We start from the raw sequence: 23,635 nt of genomic DNA, 5'->3' as shown, positions 1-23,635 counted from the left end.
AGAAATAGGCAGACAATTCCTACCTTCTCTTCCTCTGTGACTATGCTGCTGTGATATTTAGAGAAGGATTTGGGAAAGGTGAGGGAGAGAGTTTTGGTAGTACTTAGAGAAGACAGCACTGTGGGAGAAGGTGCAGATGGGCTTAATGTCACCTTTTTCATGAAGATCTAGTAGCACAAGTAGTAGTCAAAAAAAGATTTGTCTAGACTGCATTGAAGGGAGAGGGCAAGTTGTATGCTTTTCCAACACTTTTTGTTCTTTCTGACAGTTGTATTTTAAGTGGTTCATTTTCCTAGGAATAAATGTGGAATAATATAAATGACTGCAGTGTTAAAGTTTTACCTTATTTTGAGCTGCATCTGTCAAATATATTTAACCCTTCTGTTGGAAATCTCCTATTTCAGGTCTTGGTCAAAACTTGGACTTGCATGACTTAGACCTTTGCAAGAATAGTCACTGAAACCTTCTTTTCTGGCACCTTTGGTAACAATTTTGGCACTTTAATTAAGCATGTTAAATTGAAGCATTTTAGGGACCTTGCAGATTATCCTAAATTTTATCTGCTATAGTAGGCAGAACCAAAAATTAATTAAGTATTCATTAAAATAGCAAGAAACTCACCAAAACAAGAGGATAAGAAAAAGTGACTAGATTTTGTTGTCTTCTAATTCACACAAATGTGTTTAAACCAAAACATAGTGCTGCTGTCCTTTAATGTCATAAATGTCACAGCATCCTTTTCTTTCTTCATTCTGTTTTTAATACTTTCATAACCTCCTAGGACTTAGGCAAATGCCATGGGTTGTGAACAGAGAGAGCTCAGAGGCTTCACCTGGATTTCAGGACTGTGTGTATGTAGCAGGGAATGGGAGGAATCTGCAGCTGAGAAGCTGACTAGCTGAATTTAATGAACAATATTATAAATATTGTGCATCCCTTTATGTTATTAGCCAGAATTTAGTATACGAGAAAGAAATCAAGTATGAGTTTGTTCTTGCTATTCATCAGCCTCTGCAAAGCAAGAATTCTTTTCCAGTTCTTCCTACATATGTTGCCTTTTAACTTTGTGTCCTTTTGTTCTGGTCTGTCTAATTACCTCAAGTAGATAATCAAGCTTGATTTTATAATAAACCATAGCTGGCTCAGGCTTGTCATGACTGATTTGTCGACTCCCAAGACTAAAGACTTTCAGCCTCAAGACTAAGATATTTCTGGCTTCAATTCAGGGTATTAATTCTGAACTTTAAAATCTAAATGTGGTTTGGAACATGTGTCCTGTGTTTTCCCTTCAAAAAGAGAAAACTGACTGCATTTCTGTTGTTGGATTTTTTTTTTTTTTTTTTTTTTTTTTTTTTTTTTTTGTGGTGGTGGTGTTTAAGCGGAATTTAAGCTGGAATTAGATAATACAAACCCAAACTATCCGATTCTGCAGAAGCAGGCTTGCATGCAACCATCATTACAAAGGTTGAAGGTAAGGAGGCTATTATATATTAATGGAAGTTACTCCATTGATTAAGAGGGCCTCCAAAGCACACATACATCTCCATCAAGGATCCCAGCACATACTTCCCTGCAACTTCAGCACCACCTGATGGGGTGGAGTGTGTCTCTGCATGTGTGTGTGCCTTCAAAATATAAAGGTGTGATGCTAAGGAAACAGACCATAGCTAATGACTTATATACACCATTTGTGTCCCTTAGGGACTGCCTCTCTTCCAGTGTTTTACTTCAGCAACTGAGCTCATCGGGGACACAAGAGCTAACCATCCTTCCAACTATTCATACAGGGATTTGAGCCCCTGTGTTCTCAGTGGAGGGGTTTTTTACCACAGCTCTTTTAGCAGTTGTGTTCCTACCTCCCTGCTTTCTCATTGTCCCAATCTATGTTTTTTCCATCAACAAAACAGTGTCATAGATTTTAATACAATCTCTGTAATGCCACAGATGCCTACTAATGAGCATGAAGGTCTCAGCTTCCTTAAGTGTAATAGAGGGATTCCATTATTCACAGGATCATGGAACAGAATCATCACACATATGCGTGTTCTAGCCATTCTTTCTGGGTGCTGTAATTCTCCCTTCTGAATGCTAACAGGCATCAGGTGGCATTTTTAGATCTAGTGGCATTTTTTCAGAGTCTTCATGCTGGAATTCAAAGACAGTTTGGGGGTTTAGGTATTTCCTAGGTTGTTTGCCTTATTCTCATTGAATTATTTCACATTTTCAGAATAGCATCAGGCCTCTGTGGACTCTGTTGCATGAAAGCAACATCTTGTTAGACTGGATTACATGACCTATTATTTGTTGTGTTTCCAAGATTTGTTTCATCTATAGCCTTGAGATACTCTGTCTAATGCCTTATCCACATACGTATATAGTAAGCATGAACTAAAGATGTCCGCTGGCAGATATTTTTTATTCCTCACCATGTTTTTATGTTCAAAAGAAGACAATCTGTGATAGTTTTCTTTTACAGTTGTGTTACAGATTGAAAATATCAGGAAAGTACACAATACTTGATGGCTGTGTAAAAATAGAGTTTACAGGTCTGCAAGTTCTTCATGCTCTGCAAACTCATTTTGGGATTTAAAGGGTAACAAACCTGTTTTTTGCTCTGGCATCAGTAAAAGACAGTAATAAGATGTTGTTGGGCAAATATTGTTGCTCGAGCCTTGATTGTCCCTCCCGGAGTTTCAGAGATGAACATAGAGAAGAGAGTAGTCCCAGAGTGAGGTGGAGAAAGCCCCTCCATCAATAATACAGACCAGAATAGGACCCAGTTTTCCTATTCCATTTGTAGAGGTTTGCAGAGCCAGCAGGAATAAGAGGTTGTAATTTTTTCTTCTTTGTGTTAGTAAAATAAAGGAAAATGAATCTGACCATAAAAGACCAGACTTCATCTGTCTTTTAGATTAGAAAACCTGTGAAAAAAGTAAACAAGAAAGTCCTTTCCATCACATACAATTAACCCCTTCATTTAAAGCCCAGGTCCACTCACAGGCCGTGCTGCTCTGACCTCAGAGACTGTGCCAATAACAAACCAACCTTTGTGAGTGCAAAGATGAGAAGAGAGAGGCAGGGTCACAGCAGACTCCTCCAGCACGGATTTGCTCACAGAGCAAGGAAGAAAGTGATGTGCATTTCTAGGAGCAGGCACTACCCCTGCCTGCCTTTTGCACAAACCAAGATTTGTGCGTAAAGCTTATATTGCTTCTTGGACCAATTCATGTAGCTGGAAAAATATTCACCAGCTCTCTGATAGTCTGAGGCAACCAGGGGACTAAAACTTTAATTATAGCAGACAGTAAAAAGGTGAATTCAAAGGAAGGAGTAGTTTTCGCTATACCCTATAATTTTCCCCCCTTTATTAATCTTTTTATCTGCCATAGTCTTACCTATCTATTCCTTTACAGAATAATCACAGTGTCACCACTTTGTTTTTAATATTCCCTTTATTTTACAGGTGCCAACCAGCTTTTTTGTATCCCTGACTTAACATATCTAATTAAACTCAAAGGATGTTTGCTTCTCAGACCTGAACAGGGACTTCTCTTTTTTTTTTTTTTTCTGACTATACTGACCCATAAGCCTTGTCCTGCTTTTGCTTTTAGATCATTACAGCTACAACAATACTGTTACAAATGTGTGACAATATCTTTAAAGTAGCCCTCCAAATCCAGACTCACAGGATAATGGTCAATTTATGGCTGTAAGGAAAAGATCCCTTGTGTAAGAGGTGTAGTCATCTTTTAAGGGGAAAGCAACAGTTTGAGCTAGTTTTTATACACAGAAGATTTCTTTATTTCTTTATTCTTGCCCTGTGCCTCTTAGCCATTAATCTCTCCTATGGAAACTTGTCAAATACTTTTGGAAATTGAAACAAATATGCTACTTCCATACTTATTTTTCTTATCATTTATAAACACAATGTCTAAAAAAAAAAAAAGCCCCAGCTTCTCTTCCCATGCTCTGTACATTCTAAATCCCTTTTGCCTCATTCAAAATGGACTGCTGTTCCATTTCAGTCTGACACATTTTTCATCTTGTTCCTTTTGCAACAGTTTTCTACTCAATGGCTTTTGTGAAATTTTCATGCGATGAAGGTCTTCAATGTTTTAAACATGTCTGAAAATCTCATCCTTGTCAGTAAATGTCTTGTCTGTTGCCTGTATGCAGAACCACCCAAGAACATAACAGCATCTTTTCAAATGCAGCCTAACCAAAATGAGACTAAGTCGCTTCTCTAGTTCACAGTAATTTTTCCACCGAGTCTGAATTTGAGATTTAATTCCTTATTTGTTGATGGTGCTTGATAAAGTAGTCCAGTAATTTCCCAGTGGCTTCATTTTAGCAAGGAAGTACATGGTTCTGCCTCCCTGTTACTGGATGCACAACAGCAGTGACGAGGAAAGGCCTGTGATGATACAGGTTTCTGGCATAGCTTTTGAAAAGGGATAAAAATCTCTTTCAGGGGATGCAGAAATTGCTGCAGGTGGGACAAATCACTCTATGAAATCTTCACCTTTTTCACCTTTTCCAGCTTTTCCATACGAGGAGGTTAAAGACTCCTGTCTGAGATGCTGTGGTTAGATGTTTTGGTGTGGGTGATATGAATCTTTCTGAATCTATAGATTGGTGTTATCTTCATTTCATCTGAAAGTGATTTCTACTATAAAGCTGCTGCTTTTTTTTTCTCAGGGAACAAAGAAATCCCTCACAAAAAACCTCATCATTCCCTGATATTAGATTAGACCCAAGATGAAAGTAGCTTTTTGCTTCAGAACTAGAATTGAATTACAGAAAGGGTTCCTGGATTGTGTCATCTCTGAGTTGTCATGTTGTTGCAAAACAGGGGAAGACAGAGAGAAAAATTCAATATTCCTGGGATCAGCCTTTGCTTTGTGGAGTTTCGATTCTATCAGCCTTTGAATTAGGAATGTTGCTGTGGCATTTATGCCCTTGCAAGCTGTTGTGTTCATGGAAAACTGCAGAAACTGGGCTGAGAAACAGATGGAGCTGGGCAGAGGCCGGGTGAGGTTTCTCTTTCCCAAGGATTCCTGCTTGACTTCTGTGACAAAGCCAGAGGGAATGAGTACAGGCATGTGGGAGAAAGCTGGGCTGCCAAATCCAGGACACAGTGGGTGTGGAGAAGTTGTGGTGGAGGCCCATGAGCTTACTTTGAAGGGCTGTCATGAAGGACAGACCTGCACTTGCCTGTGCAGCTTGTAGGTAGCAACTTTCAGGGTTTGAAGCTGATACTCTGTATATTTTGTTCATTAAAAAGTTGCAAATGATTGCACCTTACATGTTAGCAGTGTTGTAGAGTGAATGTTTTGTGAGCATGGATGAGCTGAATTCGGCTCTAGACATACAGTCTGATGCCACTTCTCCACTAATTACATTTAGAATTTAGAGCTGTCTTTAAGGTAGAAGAGCCTATTGTGCTGATATTCACTGACAGAAAAAGTTTTCAAATCACCTAACCAGCCAGATGTTCTAAACAAGAATTTGACAGTTGGTCCATAAATCAAGTCAAGCATTTCATCATTGTTCTCTTAGGTGCCTCTTGCATTTAAGCCTGTTTAGCTAAACACATACATTTACTTAAGATGAACTGTAAAAATAACATCTGGAGATCTTTTCTCTGAAAGAAAATGCCAAAGGGTCTTACACAAGGATCAAGCACATTTTATAAACCGTGGCTGGGATTTTGGAATTCAAGCTGAATAAATGCGCTTTCAGCTTTTGAGGGGATCAAGGGCCAGTATTATTTAAATGTTCTTTTTACTTTCTTAGCACTCTGCAGGGAATGTGCTCTCACCAAAGAGTTCTTACATTTCTTATTCCATAATGAGTTTCTGTTTTCATCCTTGCCACCTGGGACTCTGGCACAGTCCTGCTAGTAACAGTGTAGTCACACTGGTGGAACTGGATGCAAAGTGCAGTCCAAAATATTTATTTTAGAGTATTCTACTTTCCAGTAGGTTGCCATCAAAGGCGAATATCAAAGAAGAAGTTGCTGGGTGGTTTACCTTTTTATCTTACTTGTATCAGCCATCTGCTTTTCATCCTCTTCCCATTTTTGTTGTTATTTGAGATCTATGAGTTTCTTTTTTTCCCTGAAGAGGCTTTCCTTTTCCTCCCTGCCTTTTATTTTTCTTAGAAAGTCATTCTAATAAGTTGTGGTTTGCTGACCTTCAGAATCAGTATTACTATGCATTTTAGCTTTGCTGAGTATCAGTTTGGTCACTTCAATTTTTCACATTCAGGTCACAATATGACAGAGAATTCTGCTGAAATTTAACAAGCCCTAGGGAAAAAGATTCAGTCAAGTGCAGTCAGATTTATAAAGTGGCAGATAAAGTGGGAAGGGTTTTCCATTACTTCTGCCCCATTAGGCGTTTTTTTTTTTGATGGATAGGCTATGTCTCATCTGTGATTTGGAATGACGTCAGTTCATCTTTGGAGGGGTACCATGATCATGACTGTTTATGATAACATAAGACCTGTAATCTGGAAATGTTGGAAAAGGTGGGGGAAAAATTATTACACATGAATTCCTGGCTTGGTACCATAGTTATTTTGTGATTTAGTTCTCAGGAACACAACTTGTTTCATAATGTGAGACTGGCATTTAATCTGAGAAACCTGACTGTTTTGAGAATTGTACAAGGCAGCATGGAGCTGTTTAATGTTTAAGTGACAACAAAACATAAAGATGCTGGCCATAATTCTATCTGAAGTAGTATACTTTCCTCTGAAGCTCAGACAAGTATGTTCGTGATTTAAATATGTGGAACTACAGTACATGGTGTGAAACATAAATCCTCTCAGTGCTGGAACCCAGAGACCAAAGGAGCCAGTTGGAAACCTCCCTGAACAGCAAATTTATCGGCTGAGTTAAAAGTCCTTATGCTAGGCTTAGAAACGACCTTTCTTAACCTCGTCCTTCTGTCCCATTTCAGCAGTGTAAATAAGCTATAAAGCTGCCTAAAATGTCAAAGGCCAAAAATTCACCGGCACGGCAAAGGCGGTTAAGAGCTGGCCTTACGCAGAGCAGAGCACAGGGCACGAGGCCCATTAGCAGCCTTTGTTAAGTACCACAGCCCCACAGAACTCAAAACTGTCCTGCAGCCACTTCTGCGCAAAGCAAAGGACAGAGCAGTCACTGGCAGTCCCAGGTGCTAAAATCCTCTTCTCTAGGCTCCCCTACAGCTGTAGTACAGCCAAGAACACAACCCACAGAGATAATCAGTTCAGCTGGTGTGAAAATACCCAAGCAAATCTACTGACTCAACCAGCCAAACCACATGGGCTGCCTACAGATTTTAAGCCATCCACCCCATGCCAACCAAGCTGATGGCATGGCTAGTCACTGTCCCTTCTCTCCTCCTTCACCACTTTCTCCTTTATGTGCCTTTTCCTGTGCCCATTTGGGAACAACAGGGAGAGCTGAGCCTCTTCTGATGGAGAGGAGGGCGAGTGAGGGTATGCGATGTCATTAGCTCTGGCACATTCTCTCTTTGGCCCTGGAGTAGATGCAAAATGCTGCTATCATCTGCCTGGCCCTCACTGCTTGAAAAGTTGCTCCCTGCCTCCCTGGTAAAACTGCTGTTAGGTGAGGAGCTAACAGCTGGTTCAGAATGGACTAGATACATCCTGGTCATGATGTATCTGCTATAGTCTGAAAACTTGGTTTCTCTTCAAAACTCCTGCAGAGTGGAAATGTTTCAAATGAAAGGGTCAGCAAGTGAACAAAGCCAAACTTTCAGAACTTTTCAAACCTCTCCTAGGATGGGCATGAAAGATATTTTTTCCCATAAATGAGGAAAAAGACAAGAATAGCAAGACTTGGGGAAAATTCTGCTTGCTGGCATTGTTGTTTTCTGTGTTCTGTTGGAAAAAAAATCACAGGCAGAAGAACATATGAGGCAAGACCCAATTAGCTGCTCCAGACCTGACAGGCTTTTAGGCTGCTCAGACAATCTTCTGATTTAACCACTATGATCTTAGCAAGTGTCATAAGGTTAGATTTGTCCTCACCAGCGAAGCTGGAAACCTCGCAGACTGAAGGCAAAGAAAGTAGAAGGCAACTTTAGATTTCAAGTTATAAAAAGCTGAAACAAATAATTTCAAATGTTAACAATTGTTGATATCTTTCTGCTTGAACTCTTTCCTTGTTTGCTGAGCAGAGGCACAAACATAATGCAGGACGTTCATGGAAAATGTAATCCTTTGTGATTTCAGCTATTAAATCCAAAAATAGACCTATTTTTCAGAGTATGAGTGAATATAATTTTATTCAAAGGCATAATTTGCCTGAATTTTCAGGTAGAGTTTAAAGAGAATGGCAAATGTTACTGCTCCAGTGCAAAGGCTTTTCAATTCTGAAATACTACATCCTCCCTCAGAAGTCTGGAGGGGCTACAGCCGCTGAGACACAACATCAGGTTTTTTTAAATAATGAAATTTAAAAAACAAGGACTTTTCTCTGGCTCCATTTGTGCAGCAGTTGAATTGTTCAGACTAAAATTTTCCACAGTATTTCAGCCTCAGGCAGATATTCAATGTGTAAAATTTCAGTCCAAACTGTTAATGATTGGCAAAGCTAAAAGCAACTGACAACTGGATGTTGTAATAGGAAGTGTCAGACGATTTTAATAATAGATGACCCTGCCTCCTGTTCTATCACTTTGAACACTTTTGTTTTCCAAGGTGCATGATGTATTTCTCTGTGTGGTTTTGTCTGCATTTCTTTCTTCCTTTGTATTTTAATTCTGATTAGATCATCATTCAGTTAAGTTTTATATAACATGGAGTTTCGTAGGAGTAATTCTTGTTGCAATTAAGAAGTGTTTCTACCTACCTGTTCTTCATTTATAACCTCTTTATTTATTTCACTAAATGCTTCTCAGTTTTGTACCATGTAACAGAGTCCACAGTACCTGTCCACCTCCCTCCTCTATAAAATTCATGAGCTTTATAATGCTCCTACACAAGTGCCTCTTCTCCCCAGTGAGCAATCCAAGGCTTTTTCAGCCATGGTTCCTCTAAGCTACTTCATCATGTTCCTGGTGATACTCATTGTCCTGTTTTTGCTGTGATTTAATATTCCTTGGAGAGGATGGAGTGAGTAATACAGAGCATGGTATGTCAGGTGAGAGTCTGGGTTTTCTAAGAGGCTTGCAGTAATTTTCCCATACCTTTTTCTTTTATCCCTTATCCAGGGATAACCTTTAATTGGCTTCCCTGACCCCTTCAATGCACAGTGCCACACTGCCAGGTCATTACTGCATGAGCCTTTCAGCCTGTCCTCTGCAAAGAGACTCATTTGGGATCTGCTAGCACTGACATCCTTGTGCTCTCCTTTCTTTTTTGTCTTTGGTCCTCTAAAATACCTTTTATATATAAATATGTATTTTTTCAGGCAATTAGCTCTATGTCTGTTGGATGTTTTGCTGTAACATTGCTCTCTCTCTTTTCAATACAATTATTAACATTACCTCAAATCACACCACTCGTCTCAGATGGAAAGTGTTTGTTAGTTCCTGTTTTTGAATTTCCATCTCTTTGGGCAGCTTCTGACATGTGTCAACCATGACAAGACCTTTTCTCTCCCTTTATGGCTGCACAGTTTCTTTGACAGCCTCTTGAGAAAAACTTTATTAAAGATTTTTTTTCAGTCTTAAATAATTACCCAGTATTTATTGAGCATTGCTCAATTATGCTGCATTTATTGTACACAGAATTTCAAATATAACTACATCTTTATCCCCAACACATTTGCATGCTAGAAGTGTCTTTCTGTTATTTTTATATTACTTTACTACCAGAGATTGTGGCTGTACACCTTGTAAAGCAAGGCTTAACAAAACCAGTAAAGGAGGTTTGGGTTTTCTTTTTCATATTTGAAAAAATATGCTAAAGATATATAAAAAACAATACTATCATGTATCCTTGAACTGACAACCAACACTCTGCCTATTTTCGTGTTGGAACTTACTTTTACAGTTGACTTACAAACCTCTGGAAAAAAAAAAAGATTATTAATAAAGCTATTGACAGAACCATAGCTGTGGAAGTGCATAGGGTGAGGTGAAAGAAGCATCTTAATGTGCATAACATATTCTAGCTCACAGTTGTTACAAAGAAATGTATTTTCTCTAAAAATGGGATAAAGAATATTTATAATTTGAAAGAAAGTCTGTCTGACAATTCGGCTTTATTTTAATTTGTGAAAAAATAGATACTTCTTGAAATAATTAATGTTTCTTTTGCTCTTCGTGTTTGCAAACCTTGCTTGGCAGTATTGTTAAAGAGAGTCACATGTGGAGTGTTCTGATGGGAAATTGTAAACACCAAGAAGGGCAATTTAATTTCTGAATGGTGGGGTTGATTGTATGTGAGTGTGAAATTGCTATGCACTTAGTTCACTGCTCTGCGTATTAGCAGCTGTACCTTCCATGAAGGCTGCCAGAAATTACAGATGAAATTTTCTAGCAACAAGAATTTTAAGTCACAAGTTTTGCACACAGCCACTAATATAATCTTAATTAAAATGTGCTATGCACAGGAGATACAAAACCTGGATTCTTCCTTAATTGAATAAAAGTTGAGCTAATTCTGTGCACACTGTCTCAGTCTGCTTCCTCTAGTATGCCGTTCATTTATAAAAGTTCCTGATTTCTTTTCAGACAAGATTTTTCCCTGTTAAATTAAGTAATGAAATATGACATTGTAAGAATGTTGTCAAGACTGCTACTTTCTAAAGTGAAATACCGTCCTTTTTTTACCCACAATGAAAGACAGACAAGAGCAATGCCTGTATGTTAAGCTATTTTGGAGGTACAGAGATGCAAGTGTTCTTGGAGAGATTCCTTCTTTTTCCTAATATTTTAGTCCCTTTTTTGGTGAGGAACATGCTGAGAGGTTTGTTAGGAAATAAAAGCTATGTCAAAAGGGATTTATATTCCTTGACAAGCATAAGAGCTTTATACAAATGTTTCAAGATGTATTTTTTTTCTGGTTGATTTGGAAGTTTCTTATTTACTCATTTTATTTTTTACTTTCTAGAAGACTCCAGGCAATGCTGTGATTGAGCTAAGCTAATAGCTGGCCAGAGAGCCCCAGCTGTTTTGTATTTGGCCTAGTGTTCTCCACATGCTCAGCTCCAGTTTATTATTAGTTGAGGCATCCATTTCCCCTTGCTGTGAGAGACAAGAGAGATGGAAGGAGTCACTGGGGACCAGAGGCATTAACCCAGTTCTGTGCACTGCCCTGCACAGGTCCCAGAGTATCTTAAAAGAACTTCAGGATGATTTAACCCATTCCAGCTGGCTGCCTCTGGGCTATTTGCCAAAATCAAGGTTTATTAGTCCGCACCGTTCCATTGATAATGGCTCCAGTACTGAGGCCCCGGGGAGGGAGGTTACAGAGCAGCTGGCTACTCTGGCATCTCTAGCTGCTGCTGACCTTCCTTGTACTAGAGAAATGCCCAGATGGTGGAAAGAAGGGTTTTCTGCTCTGTGGGATATACAGAAGGAATGGAGATGAGCTGAAAAATGTATTCATAATGTTGTAATTATTGTGTGCTGGAAAACTTTATAGTTGTGACTCAGATGTCAAAACACACAGAAATTTCCATCTAAGTCTCTTAAAAGGCTGAGGTAACAGCTTTCAGTCATATGGACTACCCTTATTTACCTTAGCATGATGCACACTCTCCTGACACTGTTTTAATGTCAAGCCTCTTCTAAACTGGTCAATGGGATAATTACTGTACTCACATAGCATGAAGAGGAATTGCTGTATTATGAAGTTAGGGTTCTCCCATTTGGGATTTGTCTACCAACCATGGAGAGTACTCCAGTTACCACCATTTCTGGCCACTTGGCCATCGAGTCTGGCTGCCTCAAACAGGCACTCCAGACAGCTGAGAGGGCCCTTATGCTTATATCATCAATATCTACAAACAATCATTGAATCACTGAATTCATAGATGGAAGGGAATTTGAAACATTGTCTTGAATTGCAATGAATGTATCAGAAAATTTTCAAGTCCTGTGAAATTTGAGAAGTGGGAAGGTGGCCAAAGGAAGCCTTCACTAAGAGATGTTTCAAAAACTATAAGTCTACATATTTTTAGCTCAAGCCCAATACAACATCCATGAACTTACAAGCTGCAGATCAAGCAATGTTAACCTGTGGAAGTTTATAGCATTTATTTATTTAATATTTTTCACTTATTTATTTGTGTTTGAGAACAGAGGTGAAATCACAGGTTTAACAAAGAAAAAGATAAAAAGCCCTCTCCTGTTTGATAAGCAACATACTCTGGTTTTGTCTAACAGGCTTACCTTCCCTTCTGGCAGGTCTCTAGCTAAAAGCTGAAGGTGTTGCAAGTCATTCAAAAATGAGGGTGTTGTGGATTGTCCAAAGCTGGAGAAAAGAAGGTTGACTGAGAATTGTGACTAAATTCCATGGTCTTTTTTGCCCTCCTTTGAATGGGGAAGGAATAATACTTTGGATAGTACTTTCCATTATCTTGGTTCATACAACTTTCATCCCATCCTCCTCACTGCAAAGTGCTTGTTCTTTAAGTTGCTCATTTTGTCTGATTTTACATCCTCTGCCATCTCTGTCTATGTGCAAGCTGCCTTGTCACCACAGATCACTCTCTTCTTCCCCACATGGCTCCCCAGTGCTAGAGCCACACTTGGCTCTGACCCCTGTGAATTAGCAGATCCCTCTGGTCTGGATGGAGCCGTGCTGCCCAAGGCCTGAGCTGGCCCTTAGCTGCAGTACCTGCTTATTTATGTGAGGGCAAAGATTGTAAAGTAAGGTACCTGCTTATGTAAAGCTAAATGGTGTTTTTCATATTCCTGAAGAGCTGTAGTCACCAACACTCTGTGTTTGCAGTGAGACCTAAGCATGTAGGAGGGTTTTCAGGTTGCTGAGATGATAGATGGCTTTTATAGCAAAAATCTAGCCAAAGTAGCTTTGTCATAGGGCATTGGAGTTTTCTGCAGACACTCAGGAGCATTACTTGCTGCTCTCAACTCCGGATTCTTTTCAGATCATGTTTTATGTGGCATGGTATTCTCAAGATAGGATTCTTGGTTAATTCTTAACCAATAAACAGTCTATTAATTCACCAAGTAGCACCGTATTACTTACTCAACAGTTAGTTAATCAAATTCAAATTCAACATGTATTCTGCTCATGCACAGAGCATTCAAATATTGTCCTACAAGTTACTGCCATAAACTGTATGGAGGTCAAGCTGTTCTAGTGGAGGATAATACAAAATATCAAGATTTCTTACTACATTCATATACAGACAGCAAATCTTTACTATATCTAATATACTTAACCTTCTTCTTGTACTTAGCGGGTTAAAGATACTGTATGTTTAAGAGTTTTGACACTATTATTTAAATGATCTAACATAAAAGAGACTAGGAAAATAGTACCAGGAATAATCATTTAAAATTACAGCTTAAGTCTCTCTTTTGGCTGTTTGCTCAGGCTTTGGAAAGAGAAGCATGCATGTAGAATAACTTGGTTAAAATTTTGAAATATCGTCACTCAAGATTTTCCAGCTGATTTCACAGGACAACTTTCTGTCATCTCTTGTAATGGCACCAAAAGAAATACATCCCATGCAATAAAGCTCATTGGTATTTTTATCCAAAAATAAACCTGGAGGAGGCACAAAACTTCCTCTGCTTTAGGAAGCCCCTGAGCAGCAGAGTGAGTGTTGGAGGTTAGAAAAATATTATATGGAAGTGTCACTTCAGAATTTGTAAACAAAATTAGGGATCTGCTGTTAGAGGCAGGTGTCTGGGCTAGAGGGTTGGAAGGACCCTTCAGTCTGTCAGAGCAGTCTTTGTTGTATTTCTGGGAGAACTTGACTGTGCACCTTTCTGGGTTGTACAGCTTCTTTCCAGTTTTGGCAAGGCTGTTGTTACTCCCGTGACCCTGGAAAGGCAAGGAGAGTGTTTGTATGCATTCCACAGATTCAAGAATCCACACAGTAACTCCAGCTTAATAGCCAGAATTTCTTTCATGATTCATGAGAAAAATTAGTCCCTTTTGTTTTCATTTGGAAAATGTCCAATGGAGTGTCAGCATTTCTTTTTTTTTCACCCATTTTCTCTGAGGTCACATTACTAACCAAAAGATGGTATTTTACCATCTTTTACACACTGAAAGCTTTTTATGTTTCATTTCTTATAAAGGTTATATTTCAATATTAGCATAGCCTGGGAATTGAAATTTTTCCTGTTTCTCCAATTTCTTTTCAGTATTCATTTACATCTTAGGAGCTTATATCTTTCAATAAACTTTTTTTTTTTTTTTTTTTTTTTTTTTTTTTTTTTTTTTTTTTTGTGCCTGTACAAATGCCTCTCAAATTTCTGGAATACAGCACTTTCCTAGATATCAAGCAAGAAAAAACCCATTAACAGTTCCTAGGCTGTGTAATCATGTTTTATTTATTTCTTTTCTCATCTTCTAGGGCTTTGAAGTGAAAGGTGATCTTGTTTTCAAGGAACATGACAAAATTTTATTTTAGGAAGAGATTCATTTGGCAAACAGACTGAACAGCTTCCAGTGGAGCTTAGAGAGGCTACTTAGTTTGCCTAAGGCTAACCTTACTAAATAGCCCATTGTGATGAGCTCAAAATATAAGAAATGGAAGAAAAAAATCTCAGAATAGGAGAGGATTGTCCTAAGCAGCAAATAGTGAGTGCACAAAGACTTTTGAAAGTCAGGAAATAACAGCTGTGAACATTTTACAGCATATAGGCGATGTATTACATTGCATCTTGCATACTGGCCAGCCCCGTATTTTTGCAAACCAGCTCAGGAGCCATTAACTGGGGACCAGGTGGCACTGTGCACAATTTGCATTTTTGTTGTTTCTTCACAATGAACTTGTGACTGACCCTTTGCAAGGAAGTGATTTATTGGTGAAAAGATGGAAGAAGCCTATTCCGCGGCTGTTCCTATTCCGCGGAAAGGTTCTTAAGCAATAGAGACTTTGGGAAGGTCAGTACTCTGGATGTTGTGAGGTGCTATAAACTCATGAATCCTTCAAAATCCTGGCACAGGTCGAAAGAGGCTGCGGATAAGGCATGGACACAGATAGTCCAGACAATATTGTTGTCTTCTCCTCTTTCCCTCTCTTTCATCTCTTTCCCTGCATTTATTTTGATTTTTCTCTTCACATTTTTCCTTCTTTGCTATTTTTGTGTTTTCTACCATTTCAATTTTCATCCCCACAAGTTTCTGCTGCAATGGCAAAAGGGTTTTCCACATGGAAGAGCAGCTGATTGTGGATGGAGACTAAGATTAGTCAATTTTTTTCTGGCTTAGCTTCTTACACATGCAGCTGTCAAGCATTAAAAACTGACAAGCCATCATCAGATTCCCTCAACATTATGTCCTGCGTTTTCCAGAGCACTCTCGGGTTTGTCTGTCAGGTACTTTTTTGCAGACATGTTCTGAGAGAAAACTAAATACATCCACCATGGGCAGGTAGTGCCTGAAACCCCTCTGAGGTAAAAATGGCACTGGTGGCTATCCATAATCAGAAACAGTATTAGAAATAATGTTAACATTGTAGATTTCTTTACACAACAGTGTTGAAATTGCATCTTTGGAGGAGAGTGGCATCCATTGTGGTAACGCTTTGTTGCATTATTATTATTTGTTATTCTCTCCTGTTATTTGCATTGCATTAGAAGCTCTAAACAAGATTGAGGTCCTGTTGTGCCAAGCGCTGCAGCAATAAAGGATGAACCAGGATTCACCCCATGATTTGCTTGTAAAAAGAGAAGGTGGTTTTCTTTAATTTAGTCTTTGTCATGTATACTGCTTTAAATATAGTGTTTGTCAAATGATTTTGTGGGCAGGGATCAAGAGGAGGACAGATTTGCTTTTAGTGTTTACAGCTACAGCATAACTAGCTCTGAAGAGCAGCATCTAAAGTTTTGGGATTGTCTGCTGTAAACCATTCCTCTGTGCAGACACTGTGCTTTTTTCAAAAAAGCAAGTACAATAATACAGCCCTAAAGGTTTGTCAGTGATATATGTCTCATAGAGGTAATTTTCAAGTGGCAAGTGTTTTGATGATGCTACAAGGGCTTTGTTTATGAAGTGGGTCTGGCAGACACTGTAGAGTTCACATAAATTATAACTTCATTGATTATTAATGAGAAACATTCATCTGTGTTCCCCCTCACCCTCTGTTTTGTAAAATCACCCTTAGAGACTTGTATTTGCTACAGACCGTGCTCTGTTTCACAGAATGTAGCTCTTGCTGATTGGTGTTAATAGGGATCCCAAGGACAACTGAGACAGCCAGAGGTCAAGAAGCTGATTTCCTGGCCCTTCTCAACTCATTCCTTTCCACTCCTCCAAATATACACCTTCACATGTGCACGCACACAGGAACACACACACAAACATTGATCCTGCACATCTTACTCCTGTTCCTGCATGACTCCTGTGCTTACATGATCCTTCATTGGTTGTGTTCCTGCACCATCTCTCTAAGGGCATCTGCCCACGACTTCAGCACTCAGTTCTTCAACAATTCAGGACTAGAGGAGCACCTAAAAAGGCATCTCTGCCCTTGCACTTACCTTGTTATGATTTTAAAAGGGGCTGAAATCAGAGATTCCATATTCCTTTGTAGCAGTTCCACAGAAACAAAGGTCATTTTGCCAAACACATGGCAAAACATAAAAAGCAGATTGAAATCTGGAATCTTGTGGATAAGGTGAATAGGGGATTCATGATCTGTCTAGATGGAAGAACTAGAAGGTGCACCTGGAACTGTCAAATACTTTGTTTTAGCAAAGAAAAGGAAGCACAGTTTAACAAGCTTCTTAATACATTTACTACTGGCTGCTGCCAGGACTGTCCTAGTCCTTTCAGTTCATGTTGGCATTCCCTAGCAGAAAACAGACTATTTTTGTAGGTGTAAAACTATCACTGCTAGGCCATGGGAACTCTTCTAACATTTATTATTTTTATTGTTTTGTGCTCAAATCAGATCAGATATTTTGTGTTTTGTTTTCACTGCTCACCATTTCTCTGTGTGTTTGACCAGCAGGTCTGAGGCACATGGCTGATAATGTTCACGGTGGACACCTTCCATGTGTGTGAGCATGGGCTCACAAACAAACCCCTGTTTTGTGGATGTTCTTATGCATCCAACAGAAATACAACTTGGCAGCTGTCATAAAACTCCACAGAAACAATTGGCAGTTGCAGGCAAAAAGAAAACAAAAAAAGAAGACACAGCCAAGAGCTAATACTATGAATCATAGAAGGGATTATACCCTTAAAAAGTGATTTTGAGCAGATAAATATCTTGTGGCAAGGGCTGGTGGAAGTGTGGTGGTAACTTAGTATTGGCGATGGAGTGCAATTCCAATCAGCAAAGCACAGCTGGCAGGAGTAAACATCCTTGTTACCTGGGCAGGGCAATAATTTGGCAAAAACATAAGGTGATTCAGACAGCAACTGTTGCCAAAGAAGGAAAGGAGGATGGTTCCACAAGATTCTGTGGTTATTTTCGTGGAAGACAAAGTTGTTCCTGCCCTTCCAAAATGGACTCTAAAAAAAGCAATTGTTTTACACACTTACTGTGTTTGAATGTAGTTTTCATCTTCCACTTGAAAGAAAAAAAAAAGCTTTAAAAACTACTCCACGTGTTCAAGGTTTTTCTTATTGCCTCTCTGACTGCCAATTCCAAATATTTGCTTCCCAGAGGTTTTTGTTGTTCTCTATCGTGCCAATTTCTTAGCAGATGAAACAGGAATTAACTTGTTTTGCCAAATGTAGGCAGAACATGGACTTCAAAATATTGATGTTAAATACTTTTATTTTTCTATACAAATGTGTGAATTTTCAAGCCTTTTGTACAGTATCCACAAGGACTCTAACTTGATCAATGTGTGCTTTTCCATTCTTAAAGTTCTTCATCATCTCTGATTACTTTCCATTTTAGTGGTTTCATTTAGTAATTATTTATTAATATTTTTAAATTAAAATTGTGTCTCTTCTTCCAGATTATTTCTATAATTTATAAACCCTTACCTAGCTGCATGAATATATATAGATCCCTTTAAAAAGAGTGCCATGATCACTGAAAGCATAAAATATTGCTTTTTCAACTCTTCAGATGTGTTTCTTATAAATGTAATATATCTTTTTATTTAGTGTAACATATTAATGCCTACAATATCTTAATAATCATGTCTTTAAGGAGATCTGTTTAAAAAAATAATACATGGGCAGGATTGATTCCTATATTTTGAAATCCTTGCATACCTCTTACCGTTTTCTTTCATGGTGAAGACCAACAATCTTACCAGTTAGTTCAACAGGAGTTGCCTCCAGTGCAAAGTTTGATGTCCTGCCTCTGCTCCAGACAGGCATTTTGCCAGGATGTGGAGCAGACTGCAGTGATGGTGCTGATGGATGATCATCCCTTGTTTCTAGACAAGAGCTATATATCCAACTTCTATTATTGCACCACTCAATAGCATTAATATAGTTAAACTTGGGATTCTTCTAGATCCTATCACAGAGGTGGCAAATTTATTGACTTTCTTTTCCGGTGAGTTTATTGTTCTTTTTTTCTCTAGACCTCAGAGTCCAGACCAGTATTTCCTTTGGACACCCAGTCTATAGTCTCTTGTCACAATTTGTCAGCAATATGCAGGTGGCATGCATCAGCTTCTCTGGAGATGCAAGCACCACCAGTCCCTTCAGGGATCCAGACAAGAGCTCCACTCTTTAGAAATTCATCTGGATTTTCAAACACTGCAATCCATGGTTATAGTTTTTAGTTTTCAGAAATGAAAATCATTTCCAGGATGTTCGACAGTTGTTACCTGTGCATCTTCTCAGTGCTCATGCTATGTACGAAAGCATTTCATTCTCAATTTAACACACTGGGAAAACGAAGCAACTAATTCAAGAGGACAGAGAAAGTAAACCTGGTCAGTGTTAAAATCTGTTTACAGTGTCCTCAGTAGTCTTGCTATTGACCTTAGCAGGGCTTGGATTAGTGCCTGTGGAAGATGTGGAATTAGATTTCAAGAATTATTGACTGAGTCCTCTTCAGTATACCTCAGCAGTCACCTTCTGAAGGCACGGAGTCCCAGCACTCCTAGAAGGACATTCCATGAGTGTTGGACTAGACCCCAGCAGTTTGCTCATGCTCTTGCAGATTGATTCGAGTTGTAAAAGAAACTGATGACAAAGCCGTGTACTTATTTAACACAGGCAAAGTTACTTACAAAGTCACATTTCCTTGGATGTGCGAGGAGTTAGTGGCAAATAATTTTCTTCTGCTTAATTCACAAAACTGTTCTGATTAGCAAGCTCTTCCCATGCCCAGATTTACAGTGTTTGTGGACATGAATTTCCCTGTGGCCATCTCCCTTGGATATGTTTTTCTCTGTGTCTGCACGACTGCCAAAGGAAAAATCAGGAAACTGTACCTGATTGAAACCTGCCATCTTTGCTCTGGCTGAGAGCATGTGCCTGTGGTCTGGGTAGAGTTTGCTGTTATTTCATGCCACTACCCTGGAGAGAAGCTGAAATGTATCTAGTGGTTGTCTTAAGGACAGAACAGCAAAAGCTAAATACACCTTGTGGTAGCACTTGCCAGATGATGATTTTTCCTTGGCTGTGACATGGGGTCTGAAAGGTACTTATGGGACAGGGAGAACTTGGCCTTCTGTCCATCGTCTTGTACCTGTGCCTCAGAATGCTGCAGCTCTACTGTGGATATTGGATTCAGTATGAAATTTCATATCTGGCTGGGACTGTGGCAGACCCTACACTTGTCCAGAGGGATGGACAAAATGCCTCATTTGGCATCTCCTGATCCCAGGAGAAGGCTGGTACAGCACTGTGTATTGGGTGCTAGTGTGGTGACTCGCTTTGCATGCCACTGAGCTCTACGGGATGTTGTAGCAGCGAGTAGCAATGATGGAGTTCCAGCCACAGCCAGAGAGTGCTGCACAGGATGGTCCTCTGTGACTGTCAGAAGCCTGACTTGTAAAAATGAGATTAAGATTATTAGCATAGCCTAAGGACTTCTTTGAATTATATGTTGCCCTTTTACCTCTAACTTTATCTCCCGACATTCACCATGAATATTTAATATATGGCCACCACTGCATCTTGCAGAATGAACGACAGGCTGCAAGTTTCGAAGCTAAATCTGAAAAGCAATGCATATACATCCATACTGAAAAAAAAGGCATCACACCCAGAGCAAATCCTTTTTCATAAGCCCACTTATTAAAAAAAGTAATGTAATATCATGACTTTTCATTAATACCAGTCTTCACTAAGCCTAAAGCAAATCCTTGCTTACTGTGCACTTGCTACGCTTGTTGTACAGGACTGCCTGAAGGCGGTGAAGGCTCACAGTCAATGCGTGAAGAACAGGGAGCGTGCGGTTGAGACAGATATGAGTTCCCTTAGAGGAGTTCTCAGTCCTCAGTTGTCCTTCCTGGAGAAGATGATTAGGGATGTTCCACAGGAATAATAATGGTAATTTTCAGCCCCCACAGAGTGCTTTACAACCGCAAAGTGCTATAAAAATGTGAGCTAATACTCACCAGTAAGTGAGTATTGCCATGCCTGTTTTGTAGATGTAGAAATGAAGATACAGAAAGGTCAGAGGGCTGACCCAGGGCTGCAAAACTCCTCAGCAGCAGATTTAGGATGAAGAAACTGGTGTCTCTCTGGTCACATTTCATTAATCATGCTGCCTTCTTAAAATTAGCTCAAATCTTGTGTATGTATGTGTGTATATGTATAGATGTCTAAAATGCTTGAGAAGTTGTTTCCCTCTTTCCTCTTTGCTTCTTCAAAATAAATAAGCTCCTGAGCTACCAAACCCCATGTTTACACGTATCATTAAATACTTTCCAGTTGCTAGCCAGAAAACTCAGCAGAAAATCTGTAGAACACCAAAGTAACTCTCTTCTTTTAAATAATTGATGATGCCAAATAGCAGCAGTGTTATGCCAACAAAGAGATCGGTCTCTCAAAATATTTTATTCATTATGCCTCAGGAAACCCAAAGCCTTGTTTTTAACGAAAGCGAATTTCAGAAGTTGGCTCTCGGTTCCTCTGAAACATCTGCTTATTACAATTCTTGGTGTTAAAGCACTGGTGCTCCCCAGTAAATCTTTCAGCTTTAAGTAACACGTATGAAAGTCTTGGCAAAGAGATCAGGAAGGAGAAAGAGCAATGCTTGCCAAATATTCATTTTACTTTATGCGGCTGTAGTGGTATATGTTAATAGTACATGTGTTGAGGAGAATCTACTAATCCGATTAAATAACAGGACAAGAAGGAATTAATTCCAAGGTTCAAAAAGACCCCATTCTTTGCAGCTGAAAATTTATATTCCAGGGTAAAATGATTAGAAGTCTTGGCTAACTAGACTTCTATAAAGCAGCCAGAAATGGATCTTTCTCTGTATTGTTTGTAAATCAAGGTCACTTATGTGAGAAGGCTGTGTTGTGATAAATCTGTCTGACAATTAGATGGAGAGGACATATCAATGTTAAATTATATTCTTTGTACGCTTTGGGCAGAAAGCAGTGTAAACACCATAGTAGCATTATGAACAGAAAATTGCATTCCAGATAATAACAGATATTCATGGTGCATGGTTTTACACGTTAATGTGCTATGTTTTACTCAGTCATGTTAATATTTTAGATTATGTAACATTCCCTTCTTTATGCATAGCTTATTTTTTTTCACTGAGAATGCAGCTCCCTCCTCCTCACTCCCCTCCCCCTCTTCCTCTCCCTTTCTTTCTCCTTCTCCCTCTCTTCTCCCTATTTCTCTGCCTTTTTTTCCCCCATTTTTCTTTTTCCCTTCCTCCTCATTCTCCCACTGATGCTTGTGGAAACAAACAAGGAAAACAAACTTAAAGTGAAACTATCTGTACAATAAAATTTTAACAGGTAGTTTGAAGATTTATAAGCCAGGATTTTATGTTCTATACTTACAGATTCAATCTGTGTACCAGGCTTTGATCCAAGCCTTAGCATGATGACTGGAATCACTCCGATTAACCCAATGATACCAGGCATGGGGTTAGTGCCACCACCACCACCAACAGATGTGCCTGTAGTCAAAGAAATAATTCACTGCAAAAGCTGCACGCTCTTCCCTCCAAACCCAAGTAAGTGGATCTGAAGAAAGAATGTTACTTTCCTAAATACATTCATTGCATGATTTTTAAAAATCTAATAAAGTTATTCTTTTTAGTTTCAGGCATGTGTTTCCTTCTAAGGTCTATTCTGTGTGTAAAAGCATGGTATGGTATAAGAGCATCCTTATTCATCTCTGTAAGTTCCCATTAAAAAAACAACTATGCAACTTGTACAAGAAAGAAAAGTACTTAAACAAAAGTAACACAGCCCAAAGATCTACACTGCTCATAGTTGATACCTGTCTTTTCTGTAGATCAGGATGCCACAAAACATAAAGCTTATATGGTGCTGTTCATCTCTGGGCTCCCCTTCAGGTGCCTGTAGTTAGATGGGAGCAATCTGGGCTTGTGCCCCTAAACACAGTACCTTGCACCCCAAACTGCCTCACTACAGTCCCTTTTTGAGAGAGGCTGAGGGACAGGGGGCTATGGCTTCTCTTCTGCCATTTTCAGGAGGTTCAACATGGCAGATGAGTTCCTTCTTCTTTTTCAAAGCAGGGACCAGGTTCCCTCCTGTTCCCTCTGTGACTGTGCAAATGGAAATCTCTTCCCACTGAGATACCACCTCAGGCACAAACCCTGATTTACCGTGCTGGCCCCATGAATTTCAGAGCCATCGTACCAGTGACTTTTGCTATCACTGCGAAATGAGAACATTAGGCAAATATTTAGGTGCTCTGGATTTGTAGTGTACTCAGATCACAGTTTAATCAAACTGGTTATGTATGTGAATATGTATGTGTGTATATATATGTACACTTTAAGGTTGTAACCTCCTTTATTTGTTAAAGGGCCGAAAAAGTCATATTAGTCAGATTCCTTCTTAGAGAATTACTTTCACTGTATATAAACCAGGTGAAGTATTATGATAGCTTTTATTTTTTATATGGCTTTCAAAAATTTAATAGTTTTTCCAGTTTAAGTGTGTATACATTCTCTCTCTAAATACATGAAAGTAGCATTTCCAGCTACTCCACCTCATGAGCATTTGTAAACAATGAGGTTATCCTTCCCCTGTGCTGGCGTCTGCTTCATTATCTGGCAACAAGACAAAACAGATAACCAGCAGAGTGTTTTCATCATACTGTCACTTTGTTGTGTTTCCCACTTTGTTTTTCTGTTTGCTGTGCTCCTGTACTCTGAGACAGAAATGAAATTATGCTAATACCAGGGACAGGTGTCTGGCCTAAGAGCACAGGGTATACACAGCATAGTCTTGCTCACAGCCCACACACTTCATGAGCATGGCAAGTGATAGGTATGAGCCAGAGATGGTGCAGTTCAGGCTTTGAATGCACTGCACTAGAGCCTGAGATCTGTGCTCAGGGTCAAAGCCGTTGCAGAAGCTCCTCTGCTTTGAAACAG

General features: G+C 39.2%; 1 protein-coding gene across 10 annotated transcripts in view; it reads left to right on the top strand.

Moving 5' to 3' along the window:
• Nucleotides 1-23,635, top strand: part of ENOX1 (ecto-NOX disulfide-thiol exchanger 1) — a 370,196-nt gene that overhangs the window by 249,302 nt on the left and 97,259 nt on the right. For 9 of the 10 annotated variants that reach the window (XM_083854594.1, XM_083854596.1, XM_083854591.1 and 6 more), the window contains one exon: nucleotides 22,067-22,240. In XM_083854594.1, the coding sequence (XP_083710720.1) occupies nucleotides 22,067-22,240 (174 nt within the window). Of the gene's footprint in view, nucleotides 1-9,104; nucleotides 9,158-22,066; nucleotides 22,241-23,635 lie in introns of those variants that run through there. The other variant, XM_083854600.1, reaches the window with a different exon arrangement.

The sequence above is a fragment of the Zosterops lateralis genome (genome assembly GCF_965231275.1).
Source record: "Zosterops lateralis genome assembly, chromosome: 2".
NCBI lineage: Eukaryota > Metazoa > Chordata > Aves > Passeriformes > Zosteropidae > Zosterops > Zosterops lateralis.
The sequence above is the reverse complement of the archived record's forward strand: the minus strand, read 5'-3'. Positions and strand labels throughout refer to the sequence as shown.